Genomic DNA, 18,296 nt, shown 5'->3' with positions numbered 1-18,296 from the left:
ATGAATCATTGCAACTAAAAAATACTCAGTAATTAAAGATTAAAAACACAATCAAAATATAGTTACTATATAATGAAAAACATATATTTAAAAGAAATTACAGCAGAGATGAATAATAATTATATTCGTTATTATATAAAATGTAATAAAAATAATAATACATTCATTTCATAGAATTAGAAACATTATATTTTAAAGATATTATTGAACATTAAAAGCATGAATAAAGCTAGAAAACAATTTAAAGCAGAGATAATTCATAATAACAATCATCACCATAATATTAAAACATTAACAAAGCTTGAAAATAAACCAAGGCAGATTATTCATAAAAATATTGCATTATCATATAATTACAGCTAAAATCAGATCTATTCATTGTTAAACATTAAAAACATGAATAAAGCCTGAAGGCAAAGGAGGAATTAACAACAATATATTTATTACTATGTAATTAAAAATAATATATTAGTAATTCTTAAAGGTGGAAAACAAATTAAAGTAGAGATTAATAATTTTAAAAAAAGCAAGAAATCAAATGGAGTCTGCCAAACAAATATCTCTTACTTTATTTACATGTGTGCATAAAACTGATACACTGGGAAGATATCTTACAGTGACATCAGTCCTGTCTGTAATTTATGATTTACAGAGATCATATCTCATAGAATATGACAGTTAAAGATTTTCCTGGATCCCTTCATTACTAAAGCTCAATCAGTGTGAAATGAGACAAAATGAGTCTGACTCTACTTACGTTGAGTATTGAAGGATGGGAGGTGCTCTGGAGTAATCTGGTAAGCATAGTTACTTGTTTACAATGTGAAGAGACAATCAACAGTAGATGAACTGGTTATGAGAATGATGTGCAGTCCAGAGGATGAAGATCAGACGAAAATATAGCAATGAATTCTTTCTGATTATAATCCAAACACATAAAGTCTGAGCTCTCACTTCATTGTGCAAAATTCAAGAGTTAAGAAACCACCAAACCTTAACACCTATTAACTGACTGATAGATCCTGTAACTTCTTAAACCAAACAAGTTTATTCACTGAGAACAAAATAAATTCAAATAACCCCCCCCCCCCCCCCCCCCCCCCCAACCGTAAGAGGAATCTCATCTTAAATAACTATATCAACGACACAAACAAACTCTTTTCTCAGAAAAAATACTTTTAAATTCCTTGGTCTTTTATTACCAACACTCTTTCGAGATGTGAAGCTGTTGTGACAGTCAGTGTGTGTCAGTCCATTTGCAAATTCTATTGTTTTTGATTTTTCAATAGTTCATCTATTTGCGTTTTGTACATGTTCTTCACATCGTCCAGGTCCAGACGCAGCTCTTCTGCCTCCTCTGCCTTCTCTCCATACATCTGCAGAATTGTGTTGTGCCTTTGTTCTAGATCCTGTGATGAAACAAACATTTGGTCAGCGTTTAACTAACTGAATAAAAGTACTGTGCTTAGTAGGCAAACTGATCATCTAGTAGGCTCTATGAAATAATATATACAGTTTATATATATATATATATATATATATATATATATATATATATATATATATATATATATATATATATATACAGTATATATATACGCGCACACACACACACACACCAGAAAATGGCAGGTAGACTTTTTGCACTCTGTTACAAACTACCTACAGTTGCCTCCCTGCTTTAAATTAGCATTTGCTTGTGTTCACCTTCAGTTGAACTTTCAGTTTAGGGATTTCCTGCACTTTACTCTCCATCTCATCGTTCTGATTGGTCAGACGCACCAGCTCTTCTGCCATTACAGTGCGGCTCCTCTCTAGGCTAGCGATCTCCATCTTGAAGATCACCAAAAGAATCGAAATCAAAATAGAACATTTAGTTTTCAAACACAAAATACATCATTCATTCAAGAATTCATTATCTTCCACAATGAGTTATAAGCAAGGAGGGTGTAATTTTACACAGCATTAATTGCAGTGAAAGACCAAGGCATACCTGCAAGTGGGCAATCTCACCCTCTCTGAGTTTGAGCTGAGACTGCAGGCTCTCAATGATACTGGATCCACCGCCCAGTCGAGCCGCTTCATACAGGTTAGTCCCACTGATGGACATGGTCATGGTGCTGAATGAATGGTCAAGAGAATCCTCCTGCTGAGAAAAAAACAGGTGAGGTGACAACAGACTGTGAGATAATTAGGAGGAGAAAAGATTAGATGCATCTGACTAAGTGTGTAGGGGTGAGATGAATATACTTGTGAGAAAAGGGAGGAAGGTAAGCCGGCATGCTCAACCCCGCTAACAGAACTGGAGCGGGACACTGTAGGAGTGGAGGATGCTGGAGCATCAGTCACAGACAGACTAAGAGTCTTCCTTTCCTGATGAAACAAGAACAGTTGATCTTACTCCACTCACAACTGCCTGGTGTGGTAAAAAGTTTCATCTTGGACCCCGTTTAAAATGGTTAAGAACTTTTAAATAATTTCTGTGGGGAACATTAATTAAGCAGTTTCAGAACAGAAGAACAGATTCTGGTGTTTTCAGGCAAAACCTTTTCTTTGAGGGCCTCTTGTGCAAGGTAACATTTCTTCTTCTCCTGCTCCACCTTCATCTTCTCCATTTCCAGTTGGTTGGTGAGAAGCAACTGGATAGGATCAAATAATACAGAAATTTAGAATAAATATGTGTGTATGTTTTCTTAGAGTGATCAAGGAACAAACAGTACCTTCTCCTTTTTGGCCTCCTCCAATACTCGAGCATGTTCTCCTTTAAGATTCTCCAGCTCTACACACTCCCTATACATACAGAAATCAGTTTGAGTACTGGCACTTACAATGGCAGCACCTTTTTCTATTTTACACAAGCCTCATACCTGCTGAAGTCATCCTCTAGTTTTTCCCGTCGCATTCTCTCTGCATCCAGCTGCCCCTGCAGACGCCCCTTCTCCTGCCTTAACAGGGAAGCCTGAGACTCTAGAGAAGCTATATGTGCTCGGATGGCTAGCAGCTCCTCTGTAGCCGAACGCTCTTTCTCTACAGAAACAGCAAGCTGGGCTTGGGCATCAGCTGAGAAGAGAATGACAAGTGAAACCATTTGGACAACTCCCACTTAGGTTATTGTTTAAAAAACCTCAGATTGAAGCAAATAACAAGCCGCCGATATTCAGTCAAAACTAACAAGTCTCACCTAAACGGTCAGAAATGTTCTTCTCTAGTTTTTCCCATGATGCTGTCTGGGCCCCAAGTGTGGCCTGCAGGTTCTCTATTTGTCGAAGGAGGGGCCGTGTTGCTGATGTAACACTTTGACTTAGTTCCTGGTTTCTGGTCTCTGCTTCTTGTAACCTCTGTTGAAGAGCAAAAATACAGCAAAACCTTCACTGACACTTTTTTTTTTTTTTAAATAACTCTTTTGGTCAGCAAAGCTGCATTTAATCAAAAATACTATAGTACTATTGTGAATTTTTCTTACATTTAAAAATAGCAATTTTTTCTATATAACAGCGGCCATTACTTTAGTGTTCAGTGTCACATTCTTCCAAAAACCATACAAATATACTAATTTGGTGCACAAGAAAAATTATTTCTTCTTATTATCAACGTTGATAACAGTTGTGCTAATTAATATGTTTGTAGAAACGTTATAATTTTTTTTACCTCTGATGAATATTAAGTTTTTTATTATTATTATTTGAAATAGAAATCATTAGGAACATTACATTTTTGTCATCTTTTGATTAATTCAATGTGTCTTAGATCCATTTAAATATTTAATTATTTTTTAAAAACGTAAACAGTAGTGTACATATTTAATGTGAAGAAAAATAAATTGTAACTATTTGAATTTTTTTTATACCTCTGGGTTTTTTTTAAATGTAAGAACAAGTCTTTTCCCCTCCAAATCAGAACAACACTTCTTTCAACAAAAATTCCACAGTTATGAGGATAGTAGTTTGCCTTTAAAAGTTTAGGTTTCTATACAACGGCTGACATGAAATTAATAGCCCAATAATTCCCGTAAGAAGGACGAGGTGTTCTGGTTACCTGCTGTAACTCACTGATCTCCTCCCTCAGGTAATCTTCCTTCTTGGCCTGCTGCTGCTCAGCTCTCTGTAGTGCCAGCCTCAGATCTGCCACCTCAACATTAAAAACGGAGGAGTCACAAAAGCTAGCATTTGGAGATTAATTGGCCATTAAAATAAGGCATGTGCAAATAAAGGTAGAGAATAACCCCGGAATACATTACACAAAGTTTCTCAAAATGTTTAAACAAACGTGCTGAAGCACATAAAAAAGTAGTAGTAGTAGTAGTAGAAATAGCAATAAAGTAATATGATATCATAATAACATGCAGTGCAATTAAAAAAAGGTATTTTAACAAAGAAAAACTCAAATGGATTTACCTGATTGGCCAGTGCCTCTTGTTGTAAGCGGGACTCTTCTTGGGCTTTCTCCAAAGCCAGGCTCAGCTCTTCCTTCACCAGTACCTCTCTGTTCAGCGCTAGTTCCTGGGCTTCACTATCTTTGGTGGCGCTGGCCTTGTGCATCTCTGCCAGCTCTCTAAACAATCAAAAATGAATCAAAAACTCTACAAGTTGGGAGAGACCACCAAATTGCAGTGATTACGGCAGGAATAGTGAATGAGTGTGTATCAGCATGAAGTCAAGTGTGTGGTGTTTGTTTACTTGTAGGAGCTGTCGAGGGCTGCTTGCAAACTGCGGTTATTTTCCTGAAGCTCCTCGCTGCTGGTCTGCAGTTTACTGAATTCTTTCTCCTGACGCTCCACCACAGCAGTCAGCTTCTTGATGTTCTCTCTGTGCTGTTTTTCTACTTCCTCTTTACTATCCAAAACCTGCAATTAGCAATTTACAAACCTCAGCATTCATTTCACATTTGATATAAAATGAATGGTTTACCAAAAACTGAAGATTTGTTGAAAATGTACCCACTCAGGCCATCCAAGATGTAGTTTTTTTTCAACAGATTTGGAGAAATTCAGCATTACATCACTTGCTCATCAGAGGATCCTCTGCAGTGAATGGGTGCCGTCAGAATCAGAGTCCAAACAGCGGATAAAAACATCACAATAATCCACATGACTCTGGTCCAATTACAGCCAATTAACATCTTGAGAAAGTGAAAAGCTGCGTGTTTACAAAAAAACAAATCCATCATTGAAGTACTTTCACTTTAAACCATAGCTTCTGGCCAAAGTACGAATTTTAGGACTAGGACTTGGATATTTAGAGGTTTGAAGTTGAGGTATTTTACAAGACATTGACTGTTGGACTGGAGTTATGTGGATTAATTGTGGACAACTGGGTGTTTTCATCAGCTGTTTGAACCCATTCACTGCAGAGGATCCACTGGTGAGCAAGTGATGTAATTTTACATTTTTCCATATTTGTTCTGATGAACAAACAAACATCTACATGTTGGATTGAGTAAATCTTTAGCAAATGGTATTTTTTTTCAGTGGACTCGAGACTGAATGCACTTTACTCTACGCTTAAACAAGAAAGCTTTGAACTGAAGGTTGAGTCCCTGACCTGTTGCAAGTGCTTCAATTCTTCTTCCTGTTCCTTCAGTTTTTTGGTCTGTTTGGTGATCTGTGAATCACTCTCTCTCTCTTTCACACGAAGTTTTTTTATTATGTTGGAGTGCTGCAACTGCTGCTTGGACAGTTTCTCACCTATCAAGAGGAAACAAGACATAACCTTAACACTGGCCCAGTTTCTTCAAGAACAAAGCAGTAAAACGTTATCATCTTGATATGATCACCCTAATCAATATGGATATTTTCAGGTCCCATTGAACATGTTAAACATCACAGAAGACTCACCTTCTTCAAGAAGCTCTCGGATCTGTTCCTCTTTCTCTTTTATTAGTTCCAAAGTCTCATTTGAATTTAACCTGCTTGCCAGTTCTTCTCTAAGGCCCTTAATTTCCTGAGACCAACACAAATGATGCAGTTCAATGTAAAATAATAAGACTGGGGTTTTCAGAATGACTTAAATACATAATTAAAAATGGATACCTTTTTAGCAATGTCTCTTTCCTTGAAGGCGAGTTGAGCTTTCCTCTCAGCTTCAGATATACGCTGAGTGAACTCATCTTTTAAAGAAAGTACAGACGAGCTTTCTTCCTTCAAGCGGATCATCTCACTGTGAAACACTGGTATTGTTAACTCTAATTCAACTGGCATGTACAAAGTTTAAATAAAAAATAAGACTTTATAGCACTTTTGTGTGAAGGTGTGAATATCCAGCATAGTGAAATGTCTTTAATAGAAAGAAATGAACACCATAAACATGCCAGACTACACAGAATATAAGAGAACAATATGTACATTAAGAAATTATTCCATTTTCTAATGCTTCTTACATCCTGAAAGGTGAGGAAGGATTTTATTAGCTAATGTTTTTATCTGCCAACAGTATGTGAACACAGTGTCTAGTTTTCCTCAAGATGTGTAAATATTATTGCTGCCTCCACCCGTTTCTCTGCCCTAGTTAGCTATGGCCGCCATTTGTCATTCACAAAAGCACAACAGCAGATGGTTTTCTGGAGCACAGGTTCCTCAACTCACTCTTTGAGGTTGTCACACTCCTCCTCAAGTCTGGCCTTGTCTTTACTGACCACAAGCAACTGTGATTCTCTCTTCTCCAGTCGGCTAGAGAGCTCCTCGATTATCTGTGGAGATTAGGACAAAGTAAAAAAAAATAGATGCAGTGAGCATTGAAAGAGAAAACAATCTTACCAACCACTACTTTTGAACAGTAGTGCACGTCTAATAATTATATTTATTTTTACAATTATTTATATAAACATTTATGAATTACTCCAACCTTTTTGAGCTCATAACTCTGACAGGGTGAATCTCCTTGTTTCTCCTCAGTACTCTGTGATATTACGGTCTCGTTCACATCAGTTCTCTGGCTGGTCAGTGTGAGGTTGGTTTCAGGCTCCTGGTCACTTTCCAGCAGCTCATCCGTCTGCTCACAGTTTACCGGCGTTGCACTGCGGCCACTCTCCTCCATCTCATTATCATCCAGCGATTGGTCAATGGCTGACTCAGTCATAACCTCCTCTTCCTCCTGTTTGGTCTGTGGCGCTGACCGAGCAGGAGCGGGCAAATGTCCGGCCGTGATGGAAGCTAACGTGCGGTTACCCGGGATCTCGTCATCGGAATTCACTTCACTGACACTCCGGCTGTCCAACGACTGCATGCTAAATGAGTCAATGCGCTCAAAGGCGTCAGACGAGGAGCCGCAGCTTTCAGTGAGTTTGGGGTATTCATCTAGACGAGGGAAATCAGCACATGTTGAAGCGGAAAGGAGTTGGAAAGAGCCCTGCATTAAGTGCAGACCAGCTTTAGCCTCCGCGGTCTCCTGTCTGGAGCTGGCCGAGCTCTCGCTTTGCACGCTCTCATGGTCCAAAACCTCTATGTCACTGGTAGTAGAAGTACCAGAAGAGAAGGCACTAACAGGGGGAGATGGGGTGTCACTTTGTCTGTCCTCCGATTTAGTGTCTTTGGATTCTAACAGGACTTCTTTAGGAGGGACAGGCAAGTTTTTCACTGAATTTTTGGTATCGATAATCAAAGCTGGTTCAAACACGCCAACAGATTCAGCCTCCGTGGAGGGTAGAGGTACATTTGTGAGCGCGACATCTGAAGTTAAAACCAAGCCATCTGTCTCTGTCTGACCCTCTCTAGACTCTTGTTCGGCAGCGTGCTCTGGTGCAACAGCCACAGCAGAAACAACCAGTTCTGGTTGTGACTGCTCATCTGCCGAGAATGAATTTTGCTCCAAAAGCTCTGTCCCAGTTGACTTCGTCTCAATAGTTTCCTGGCTGCTGCTTTTAATGAGTTCTGTCTGACCTTGTGCATCACAGACGTCCAGCTCCTTCTCCTGGTCTGTTTTTTCCTGTAGCCTGCGGTTCGACTTGGCAGGTGGCACAGACACCACTTTAGTGTTGCTTAGAGCTTGTGTATCCCCATGAGGCAGAAAGGCACTGAAGAAATCCTCAGATTCGTCAACCACAGACCGAGTGACGGGCTTAGTAATGGCCTCGGATGATGGAGGGAGAGTTTTGGTACGTTCCTCAGAGGGCAAGTTCCACTGGTTCATACCCCATCCTGTTGATACCAGCTTGCCTGTAGGATCTGGGGGGGGGGAATGTTAGATTTTAGATTTTTTTAGATAGTTCACCCAAAAATCTAGTCAAATTTAATTATGCTGCATTTAAAACAATAAAGATTTTGTCAAAGCACATTCATAGTAATAAACACAAAAATTACACCGTTAATATTGCATAATTCATCAATTAGTAAACTAATTCGATTTCAGCTGAAAAAGAGGCTCTACAGAAGGCAACAGTGTCATTATATGCTTAATTCAGTGTTGATTCAGTTCATTTTAACGACAGTGTTTGATGTTACAAACTAAAAAAAACACTCATAAAGTAGCTCAACCCTACTTGTTTGAAGTGTGAAAACAAACCTCTCGATTCTTCAGCGTGAAGTGTGTACAGCTGATCTTCCATTTAGTACCACAGTTGATGAGCTCTGTGCTTGTACGTTGATCAATGTTTATATACATTTATGAATAAAAGCATACATTAAATCTGTTCATCATATCAGAAGACTTGGTTAAAAACCGCTCATTTCAAAGTATATTCAAAAATTCTGAAAATATAGTTATATATCTGTGTTTTGAAGAGTCTTGTTGGTTTTTAAAGGACATGTCGGTGAACAAATGATGAACATATTCATTTTTGGGTGACCTATCCCTTTAAAAGCAGCTCCATAACCAAACAAATAGATCAAGCATAAAGCTACTAAACCAATCATCTCTATTTTATAACTAGAAGCATAAACTTAAAGATGAAAACATGTCCAGCCTTTGGAAACACAATAAATCAAAATTACAAACTCTTTTGTATTCATCAGTGGCTTTTGGTGGTATCAGGTTTCTTCTTGGAAATTCAGTTCTATTTAAGTTCATTTATATAGTGCTTTTCACACTACATACTGTTTCAAAGTAGCATCACATGAAATGCACCTGTTAAAATCAGGAAGTATTCTGTAATTATTATGTGCATATGGCAGTAATATATACCTATAACACAGTTTATTTGGTATGTGTGTGTATTCTGGCGAACACAATTAACATGCTAGGCAATGATTACAGCTTGTGACTGTAATGATTACAATATTAAGATAATATTTGACAGTTTGTACATTGATCCAAGATTTGCAAGGGAAATATTTTCTTTGAAGAAGTTTCATGCTAGTTTTGATTCGTGATTCTGTCTTAAGGATTAGGCTGTAATGACCTTATTTTTTATGTGGTAGGGTTTCTACGTGAGTTTAAGAGTTTTCTGAGCTATCTGATGGGATATGAATCATGAAAAATGAATGCAAGTTAGTCAGCTGAAAGTTTGCAAGTGTGTGAAAGTATGCTTGCATCATTATATCACGAATGTTTATGTTATGACTGATGATGTCACTCTGCACTGTTAATCAGCTGTCTGTCGTCTTTCCACGTCAAGTTACACTTACCAGTACGGGTCGGCTCGATCGAGTCACCCCACTGCTCCTCTTCTTTGATGTCCAGGACTCTGTCGATAGATTTCTGAGCGCTTGTTAGAGCTTGTTTAGCAAAACTCGACAGCTGTGACGCGTTGAACCAACTCATATTGCCTGACTTCCACCTGGTTGCGTGACAGCTCAGTGAACATCTACATAAAACACAGCATTATTAAAAGCATTCCAAATAAGAGCAGGTTTATTCCACGCTAAGAGCCGGCGCGAGTTTTTGTGTGTTTATCTGTTAGGCCGCTGTCCAAGTTAGCTTGGCGGCTAATTCTTCTCGCAAAACATCTGACAATTCGCTGACAGTTGACATAACCCAATGCTAAAATGAAATTCGATCATTTAAATAAATACACGATGGACTGCGCGACATTTTGATTTGCTATACCATTACTTGACTTTAAACTGGACTTTCACGCATTGTTTTGTTTGGGTTTCCTCTGGTGTCTCGAGAACTACTTCCCGTCCACGTAGCACCAACAGAGGCGCGTCGACGTGACGTCAGAGCACGTCACCAATGTCTACAGGACAAGTATTGTTTATTATATTAATTACATTATAAGTCATGTGAAGTTGCGTACTATTGATGTCTGTGGTTTGTGTTTATTGCTATCGAATAAAAAAAAGTAAACGATCAAAGTATCTCTTTTCTGTTGAAACATCTGAGACATTCTCATATCACTAAAATATTAAAAACCAAAAAGTCAATTGACTGAATAAACGTAAACTCAAAGGCATTCCGTCCTAAATCTTTTGTCCGAATTTGGTCAGGTGTTTATTGCTTTTGAAAGGGGGACACCATGCGGTCTCACGATCCAGTGCACAAATGTGGGATTTTAATAACTTTTAACAAATACACATTTTTAATTAACAATGAGTAAATAACCACTTTTGAAAATAAACTTCAAGTTAATAAAATGTTATAGTAAAATGAAGTGAATATGAATTAAAAATTCTTGCATTAATAATTGTTTTACTAAAATGAATATGAATCAAAATTATTGCATTTATATTATACTGAAATTACTATGAACATGAGATTAAATATATTTTTTATTATTATTATAGTATTTAAAAAAAATGTAATGGGACACTAACTATTGCAGTAGTTTGTAGTTTGATCCAGTATAGGATGTGGTGCTTTGGCTGTGACTTTAAAAAAGCCTTTAAAATAAAGTCACAAAAACCAACAGACACTCTAAGTGTGTCTATTGAGTTTCTGCAAAACAGTACAATATACCGAACACCTCTTTCTTAGCTTAACATTGACAACACAACATTATGTATTTACTTACAAAATATTCATTTTAATTCTAGAGAACTTACAACATTTTAATATCGAGTGCCTTTAAATATTTAACCAAATATATTAATTCACAAATTGAATAAAAGTAAATTTATAGTTAGGAAAACATTACTGGACTAGGACTTCAGTATTTGTTTAAAATAAGATTTTCAAATTTAATTCAAAACATGAAAAAAAAATTCTACAAGACATTGAACAAGATGCTGTGTTTGAATGCACAACAACTTAATAAATAGGTAAACAATGTTCATAAAAAAGAGATCCACCAAAATGACTCCTGTGACTATAGCAGTGCAAGACAAAAAAAAGTCTCCTGTAAGTGTCTTTGATGGACGGAGCTGACCAAAAAGCTAAACATAAACTGCAGATATTCCAGCGGAGTAAGTGCATGTGATGCCTCTGCTGATATAAATATGTATGTGCAACTCCAAGACTGCTTCTTTTTGATGATGATTGCAATAACCATGTGTAACTGTCCATTAGAATGAAGCACTAATCCTATGAGATGAAGTTGAGCTTGAAGAGTAAGGTCTGAGGAGTCGTGATGTCAGCCACAGCCAGCTCCTGTCCATCCTCTAGTCCAAGCTCTGTACGCACAACGAAGCATTTAATACATTAAACAACATCAATACAGTTTTGAAATACACTTATTAAATGGGTAACTTTTACTACATGATATCACAGAACACTTTCAATCACCTTTCAGTGTTCTGCTTAGATTTGGTCGCGTTCTCTCTTCAATAGATGCTACAGTCTGAAAATAAAACCAAAAAGATTCAAATGTATTAAATAAACAGCTAATGCATAGCATCTATGTTCAGAAAATTCTAATTTAACTGAATTAAATATGACAAGTCTGGTACACGTTAGAAAACTTTTAACCTGTAAATAAAGAGTTTTGTTTTTTCCATCCAGAGTTGTGGTGATGGCAGGAGACTTCATTTGGCTAGAAGACAAAAGATTCAGTGTTACCATAAAATTTTTCTGCATGCTTTAAACCAGATTTCATCATACTTATCATTGACACATTCAATGTTTTTTAACAAGAAGGAATATGATAAAATGTAAGAGGGAAAATTAATCAGATTCTTTCTGTAGGCGTTGTTTAAAACAGAAGACATTACGCATTTATTTTGGTATTGCCATTTCGTTATTATGTGTTGGTCTAATACAATAGAATTATAATTTAATGGCAAGTATATCTAACTATTCAATTAATATAATTTTGAGTAATCAGAAAAAAAGCTGTATTAAATGTATGTATTAATTAACATACATTTTTGGAATATATAAAAAATTACTTTTATACAGTAAATATTCTAAGAATGTATGTATATGACTGCACAGCATGTGTGTGGATTACTCATGTGTGTGTGTGTGTGTATAATGAATATATTTTGTTGATGTTTGTTTTCTTATAGTAACATTTAAATTATTTAAAAAATATATATATATATATATATATATATATATATATATATATATATATATATATGATAAAAGGGCAGATAACATAATGTGAATGGTAAGATGTGAGGAACACTGTGACTCACAGAGAGGCGCTCTCAGTCAAGTAGTCCAGAACCTCCTGGAGTTTAGCTGAAGGCAGGAACTGTAGGTCCTGTGGCACCTGACTGCAGGCGGAACAGTTCTCCTACACATGAAACAGAAGCGTTTAGCATTAATGTTGTCTTTTTTTAGTTATGTGATGTCCTTTAAATGATGCTCAAGTCATTAACCTTTCTCTCAGCCTCAAAGGTGTACGTGTACAGCCCATCCACATCATTGAACACCAGGTAGTTGTTCAAGGGAACGTATGCGCTGTTTGGCAAAAGTAAAAGAACAAATCAGACGGGTGAATGAACAATGAATTCAACGCTCTCTCCTGTGGTTATAACTCACCTTGTGGCAATTTTAAAAACTTCGGTGGCACAAGCGGCTGAAATTTGCAAGAAAGAAAGAAACTGTGTATTTCCAGTTACAGCTCAACTTATTAAAAACTATCAGGCTTTCAAGCGTCCTTAAACCAGAGAACATTTGCAATGTCAGCATACCAGCAATAACAGCATTTGTAGAAGCCACAGCAGGAATTATTCTCTTCACAACCCCTGAAACACAGATGAGGTAGAACATCAACACCTACTGTATAACAATAGGAGTTTACCATCAGCAAAACGTACGATTATAAGTACATTTCAGTAGTGCTTGCCTGTGCAAAATCATGCAGCATGATGCAAGTGTGTTAAGGGTGGTTGCAGGGCACTGGCACAGTATGCTGTTGCATACAGAATGTTTTGAGTTTGTTGCTATGATAAATAAATATATACTTACAAATACTAAAAACTGGAATATTGCAAAATATTACTACAATTTTAAAGAACATTAGAGTGTCTCTGGAGATTGTCTCCATCAAAACTCTGTCTGCAAATGAGAGGAATTTACAAAATGCCCCAAAAAAGTCCCATGACAGGCACCTGTCACTCACCCTGGGTGAGTCTGTAAGTCACCCCAGTGATGCTGAACTCTGCTGCTCTATCCCGAGATTTCTGGTACACCCACTGGATGTGCTTTGGGTCGTCTCCATCTAGGGCTACACCATCTGAGGAAAGCACATTCAAACAGGACGTAATAGCAGATTATTCACAGCAGTGTAACCAAATATCAATTGGTTGTTTCAAATCCAGTTCTTATGGAAATATGTGACCCTGGACCACAAAACCGGTCTTAAGTGTACATTTATTTTAATTAAGATTTATATATCATCCGGAAGTTGAATAAATAAGCTTTCCATTGATGTATGGTTTATTAGGATTGGACAATATTTGGCCGCGATGCAACTATTTGAAATACTGCGAAAATCACTTTTGAAGTTGTCCAAATTAATTCTTAGCAATGCATATTACTAATCAAAAATTAAGTTTTGATACATTTACAGTAGGAAATTTACAAAATATCTTCATGGAACATAATCCTTACTTATTATCATAAAGATTTTTGCCATAAAAGAAAAATAAATCATTTTAACTCATACAATGTTTTGTGTTCTATTTCTAAAAATATACCCCAGCGACTTCAGACTGATTTTGTACTCCAGGGTCACATATTGTGAATTCATGTACCTCCAAAAGGCTTCTCTTTGGGCCAAAGCAGCATGCGGACATATTCAACACAATGTTCTGGTAACCGCGGCATAGATGCTATAGTGCACATCGGAAAGTTAATCTGTGTAAGGGACAAAAATGAGTGTGACAAAAAAGGCTTTTGAAATACAACCTAATTCAACATAACCCAAAATCCCAGTGTGCACCTGTGGAGGGTAGAGCTCCAGGGTGCAATCGATGCAAGCTGTCATGCCTGGAAGAATCACTCGGGCATTGCCCTTGAAGCCCTCTGTGCCTCCGTCTATTAAAGGAACAATGGAACTGGGATCTAGGACACCATCTTCATAAATCAGCAGGGATAACTGAGGAACACAAAACAAAATGCATAAACTAGAATATAAGCACTTCTCACAGAACGGAAACACTTTATTGAAATGATATAGAGATGTTGGATGTTTAAGACAATAAACACATACCAGCATGCCGTTCATCCATCTTCTGGCAACAACAGAGTCCAGACCACAGACCACTATGTGAAATTCTATGCAGTAAAAAAAAAAAAACAGACTTTTACTCCGATTTCCAAATAGAAACTGCCTAAAAAGTATCATATTAATCTGTCTCTCACTGCAGAAGTGTCCCATGTAATACTGTGTTAAAATAACTTAAACATTAAACATTTTAGACAAAAGAAAAAGAGTTATATGGTATTTACGCCTGTAAAATGTCTCATCCAAGTCCTGGATCTTCTTGTAATGTCTGCATTTTTTATAAAGGGAAATACAAATATTTTGATGCACATGAATATGACATACCACTGTTTAAAAGTTTGGGGTTGGTAAGATTTATTTGAAAGACATCTCAAATAGTCACCAATGCTGCATTTATTTGTTGAAAACTATAGTAAAAATTATAATATTGTGAAACATTTTTACAGTTTAAAAGACCTGTTGTTTATTTGTCTATATTAAAATGCAATATATTCCTTTGATGTCAAAGCTTAATTTTCTTTTCTTCTTATTATCAATGTTAAAAATAGTTGTGCTGCTTAATAATTTTGGGGAAACCATGATACATTTTTTTTTCAGGTTTCAAAAAGTTCAAGTAAAAAAAAAAAAGCAGGAAATATTTGGTAATATTATAAAAGTCTTTAATGTTATGTCACGTTTGATCAATTAAATGTATTCATTCTGAAAAAAAAGTATTCATTTACTTCAAAAATAACTATAATCTTACTGACCCCAAACTTTTGAACGGTACTGCATGAAGCAGCATTTCGACATGCCCACAAATAAAAATGTCCTAAGAGAATGATTTGAACATCCAGGCTGTTTAATAAAACTCTTTGAAGGATACGGGACAACATTGCAGCCTAGGACTCTGTCATTTACAAAGTCTGCTGCAACCTCCGCCTTTGGTCGGCCCACATCTTTTGGTCTGTAGATACAACCTCGAATAGTTTGCATTTATATAAAAAAGAATAATAACTAGCTCAAAATCATCTGATAAAGACTAACCTGAAGAGGAACTGTCTGTTGAGGTTAGAGATATCAATGGTGTCCATGTCCACCACATGAATATGCCGAAAACCTGACAAGGCCTGGGTGATAAAATTGCACCATATATGAGCATGATAGGCCCAAACACATTAACAATTAATGTCTTTGTAATTACAAGGTATAGAGTAGAAAGAAAAAAAAGAAGCAAACAGGAGTCACAACAAGGACTGTACCAGATCTTTGAGCAGCTCACAACCAAGTCCACCAGCTCCAATTACCAGAATTTTGCATGTGTCCAGTAAAAACTGGAGAGACTGGAAGAAGATGTGCAAAGTTTATAAAGAGAGAACAGAGTAAAGTAACATTCCAGTTTCACAACAAACCCTCTGATCTTGGATAAATTGCTCAAAAAGCCAAAATAGCACTGATACTATAGTTTTTGACTCCGCTGGATGGATTTATTTCTTACAAACACAGCTTTTTGCTTCACAAGACTTAAAATGATGGACTGGAGTCGTGCAGATTATTGTGATGTTTTGATCTACTGGTGAGCCAGTGACGTGAAGATACATATCTCAAAATTTTTGGCCTGAGCTTAAACGGCCTGAGTGTGATTAAATTGTCAGCAAATCTTAATTTTTGGCTGATTAATTATTGGAAGGATAAGGTTTTTTTCATGTTGTTGTTTTAAAAATTTGTATTCAAAATTTCTACCTTTTACAATATTTTAGAGCTTGACACAACTAGAAAAGAAAAAATAATAATTATATATAATTATATATATTTATTTATTTATATAAGAGGCAAACAGAAGTAAAAAAAAATCTTTATCCATTACAAAATATAATGTAATAACTCCATTATAACCTCAGTCAAGGATATTAATAGGAAAAATTATCTAGCTTTTTTTTTTGTAAGAACTAGAGCACAATCTGTGTCGTAATTATGCACCATAAAATTAGCAGCCTGTCTTGTTATTAAAAAGCAGCCATTATGAAATCTAGGCCAATTTAAAGATTTGAATGAATTGTTTAAATAAAATGCCACAGCTGAAGTTTATGATTGACTGATTATCTCCATAAAAGTAGGACTAATATAAACATTTTTAAATAGGGTGTGGAATGTTTATTACATTATATTGTATATTATATTATATTTGGTGCATTAAAATTAATGTAGGTTCATACCTCAGTGCTAGGTTCAAAATCGGGATGAGTGAAGGGTCCTGCTCTCTCTAAGAACTTTTTGACATGGTCCCACTGTCCCTGCCAGTCACTGCCATCTCCATCCACAACCATACTGTGGAGAAATATAGATATTTAAATATACGGCATTATTATAAAACACATTCACTTATAACACAATAGACTTTTCTTAATGTACAAAAACAATTATGCTATGGCTTGAATGGCACTGGATTTTATATAAATTTCATAATTAATACAATGAAAGTGTTTTATATTAAATTTAAATGTTATGAAAGAGCATTATGGCCTGTGTGCAATCAGCAGTGTTTGGAGGTTTCGCAAGATAGACTGTAAAATATTGTATGTACAGTATAAGCGAAGAGCTGTTCAAAATAATGTCTAAACAATATGTGCATAATACAGATTAAGCTAATTACAATAATCAACACCTCCCAAAGCAAACCTGCTGGCTGCCACATCTAAATTCTTATCTTTCATTTCACTAACTTCTCATTCAGCTCCTCTATTCGCCTTCTTTTCTTCTCCCTAAAAAGAGAGAATAAAAGAAGGTTCATTCATTGTCTGCTACCCGCAAGTTAATGTTCTTGCGTCCTGTTGATTGAACTACAAGCACTGTTACGAGGGATTTATGTTCAGTTTTCTATAAAAATCCACTTACGGCTCCTCTCCTTCCGCCATATTGTCATAAACATTCAAAGTGAAATGCGCAACCTTATGATTAGACAAAAGCGACAACCACCTGACGCACAACGTCATTTTCAAAATAAAAGTTCTGAAATAGTTTCGAATTCTTCATATTTCGGTAAAAAAAAAAATATAAAAAAAAATTACAAAATTACAGCCCAAATACACAGCACTGCACTCCGAACTACATGTTTTTATTATTTTAGTCATATCCGTGTAAGGATTACCAACTGTCAGTGTAATAAAGGATCAGAGTTTTGTTCCGTTAAATCATATCCCAATTCATCCCCAGATAACTTTTAAAATTATATAGGCTACATACAGACTGAAGACAAGGACACAAGATAGTGTGGTGCAAATTATTATTATTATTTTTTTTTATTTATTTTTTTTAGCTTATTGTCATATTATGTGTACTATTGCTAGTAAAAATTGCCCTACAGTTCCAAACACAAACTTTATTATTTTATTTATTTATTTATATTATTATTATTATTATTATTATTATTATTAATTTTTTATAAAATTTGAAAGTAAAATTGCTATGCTGTTAACATAATGTCGAGAAGACGCTGTGAGAGAAAATTAGTTTGATCACATCTCATAATTACCACAAACTTGTTAACACTTGACACTTACCACTGAGAAATATCCTGCTGTCTTGCCTGAGAATCAGTCTCACTACTTATTAATGTCTCAACATCTGCCTCAAAAAGTCAGAATCTTTAAGTTTTTTCTTTAATTATGAAACATAAATATCATAACACAAAGGTCGGTATATGTATTCACTCTGAAATGAGTAAAGGTGAAATTTTGAAAGTGTGTTTAATGTGGTTTTTACTCTAAATGAGGAAAAAAAAGACTTTACAAACTGAGCTTTTGGGATTGGGATAGCTGCAGCTTTTGATG

General features: G+C 36.0%; 2 protein-coding genes across 8 annotated transcripts; both read right to left on the bottom strand.

Moving 5' to 3' along the window:
- Positions 1 to 551: 551 nt before the first annotated feature.
- LOC128022426 (TATA element modulatory factor) lies at positions 552 to 10,095 on the bottom strand. 6 transcript variants are annotated; one of them, XM_052610004.1, is made up of 18 exons: positions 9,978 to 10,095; positions 9,557 to 9,735; positions 6,840 to 8,158; positions 6,581 to 6,684; positions 6,029 to 6,155; positions 5,834 to 5,939; positions 5,541 to 5,683; positions 4,677 to 4,843; positions 4,395 to 4,551; positions 4,036 to 4,128; positions 3,182 to 3,338; positions 2,868 to 3,060; positions 2,721 to 2,790; positions 2,547 to 2,639; positions 2,251 to 2,373; positions 1,994 to 2,149; positions 1,708 to 1,833; positions 552 to 1,409 (listed from the first exon to the last, which is right to left on the bottom strand). In XM_052610004.1, exons 2-18 carry the CDS (start codon positions 9,690 to 9,692, stop codon positions 1,266 to 1,268), a joined length of 3,414 nt encoding a protein of 1,137 aa, XP_052465964.1. In that variant the 5' UTR covers positions 9,693 to 9,735; positions 9,978 to 10,095; the 3' UTR covers positions 552 to 1,265. The 6 variants fall into 6 exon arrangements, with proteins under 6 accessions (XP_052465964.1, XP_052465966.1, XP_052465967.1 ...); XM_052610006.1 differs by having other exon boundaries at positions 1,994 to 2,146; XM_052610007.1 differs by lacking the exon at positions 9,978 to 10,095 and adding an exon at positions 8,496 to 8,560 and having other exon boundaries at positions 9,557 to 9,702.
- Positions 10,096 to 11,025: 930 nt separating this feature from the next.
- On the bottom strand, positions 11,026 to 17,429 carry LOC128022425 (NEDD8-activating enzyme E1 catalytic subunit-like). 2 transcript variants are annotated; one of them, XM_052610000.1, is made up of 18 exons: positions 17,362 to 17,415; positions 17,190 to 17,228; positions 16,683 to 16,794; positions 15,729 to 15,809; positions 15,514 to 15,596; positions 15,353 to 15,433; positions 14,712 to 14,755; positions 14,473 to 14,537; positions 14,203 to 14,358; positions 14,015 to 14,117; positions 13,381 to 13,494; positions 12,950 to 13,003; positions 12,798 to 12,834; positions 12,635 to 12,716; positions 12,449 to 12,549; positions 11,778 to 11,841; positions 11,595 to 11,649; positions 11,026 to 11,482 (listed from the first exon to the last, which is right to left on the bottom strand). In XM_052610000.1, exons 1-18 carry the CDS (start codon positions 17,379 to 17,381, stop codon positions 11,394 to 11,396), a joined length of 1,380 nt encoding a protein of 459 aa, XP_052465960.1. In that variant the 5' UTR covers positions 17,382 to 17,415; the 3' UTR covers positions 11,026 to 11,393. The 2 variants fall into 2 exon arrangements, with proteins under 2 accessions (XP_052465960.1, XP_052465962.1); XM_052610002.1 differs by lacking the exon at positions 17,190 to 17,228 and having other exon boundaries at positions 17,362 to 17,429.
- Between the last annotated feature and the right edge of the window lie 867 nt (positions 17,430 to 18,296).

The sequence above is a fragment of the Carassius gibelio genome, chromosome A11 (assembly GCF_023724105.1).
Source record: "Carassius gibelio isolate Cgi1373 ecotype wild population from Czech Republic chromosome A11, carGib1.2-hapl.c, whole genome shotgun sequence".
In the NCBI taxonomy this organism is placed as follows: Eukaryota; Metazoa; Chordata; class Actinopteri; order Cypriniformes; family Cyprinidae; genus Carassius; species Carassius gibelio.
This window is presented reverse-complemented; position numbering and strand designations above follow the sequence as displayed.

Coding starts and splice junctions, on each gene's coding strand:
- LOC128022426 (XM_052610004.1), bottom strand. CDS start 9,692: ATGAGTTGGTTCAACGCGTCACAGCTGTCGAGTTTTGCTAAACAAGCT. Junction 6,685..6,839: donor AGAGTTATGAGCTCAAAAAG/GTTGGAGTAATT, acceptor TAATCTCCACAG/ATAATCGAGGAGCTCTCTAG. Junction 2,640..2,720: donor AGGAGGCCAAAAAGGAGAAG/GTACTGTTTGTT, acceptor GATCCTATCCAG/TTGCTTCTCACCAACCAACT.
- LOC128022425 (XM_052610000.1), bottom strand. CDS start 17,381: ATGGCGGAAGGAGAGGAGCC. Junction 13,495..14,014: donor CAAAGAGAAGCCTTTTGGAG/GTACATGAATTC, acceptor TGCTTTCCTCAG/ATGGTGTAGCCCTAGATGGA. Junction 11,650..11,777: donor ACAAAACTCTTTATTTACAG/GTTAAAAGTTTT, acceptor TTTTATTTTCAG/ACTGTAGCATCTATTGAAGA.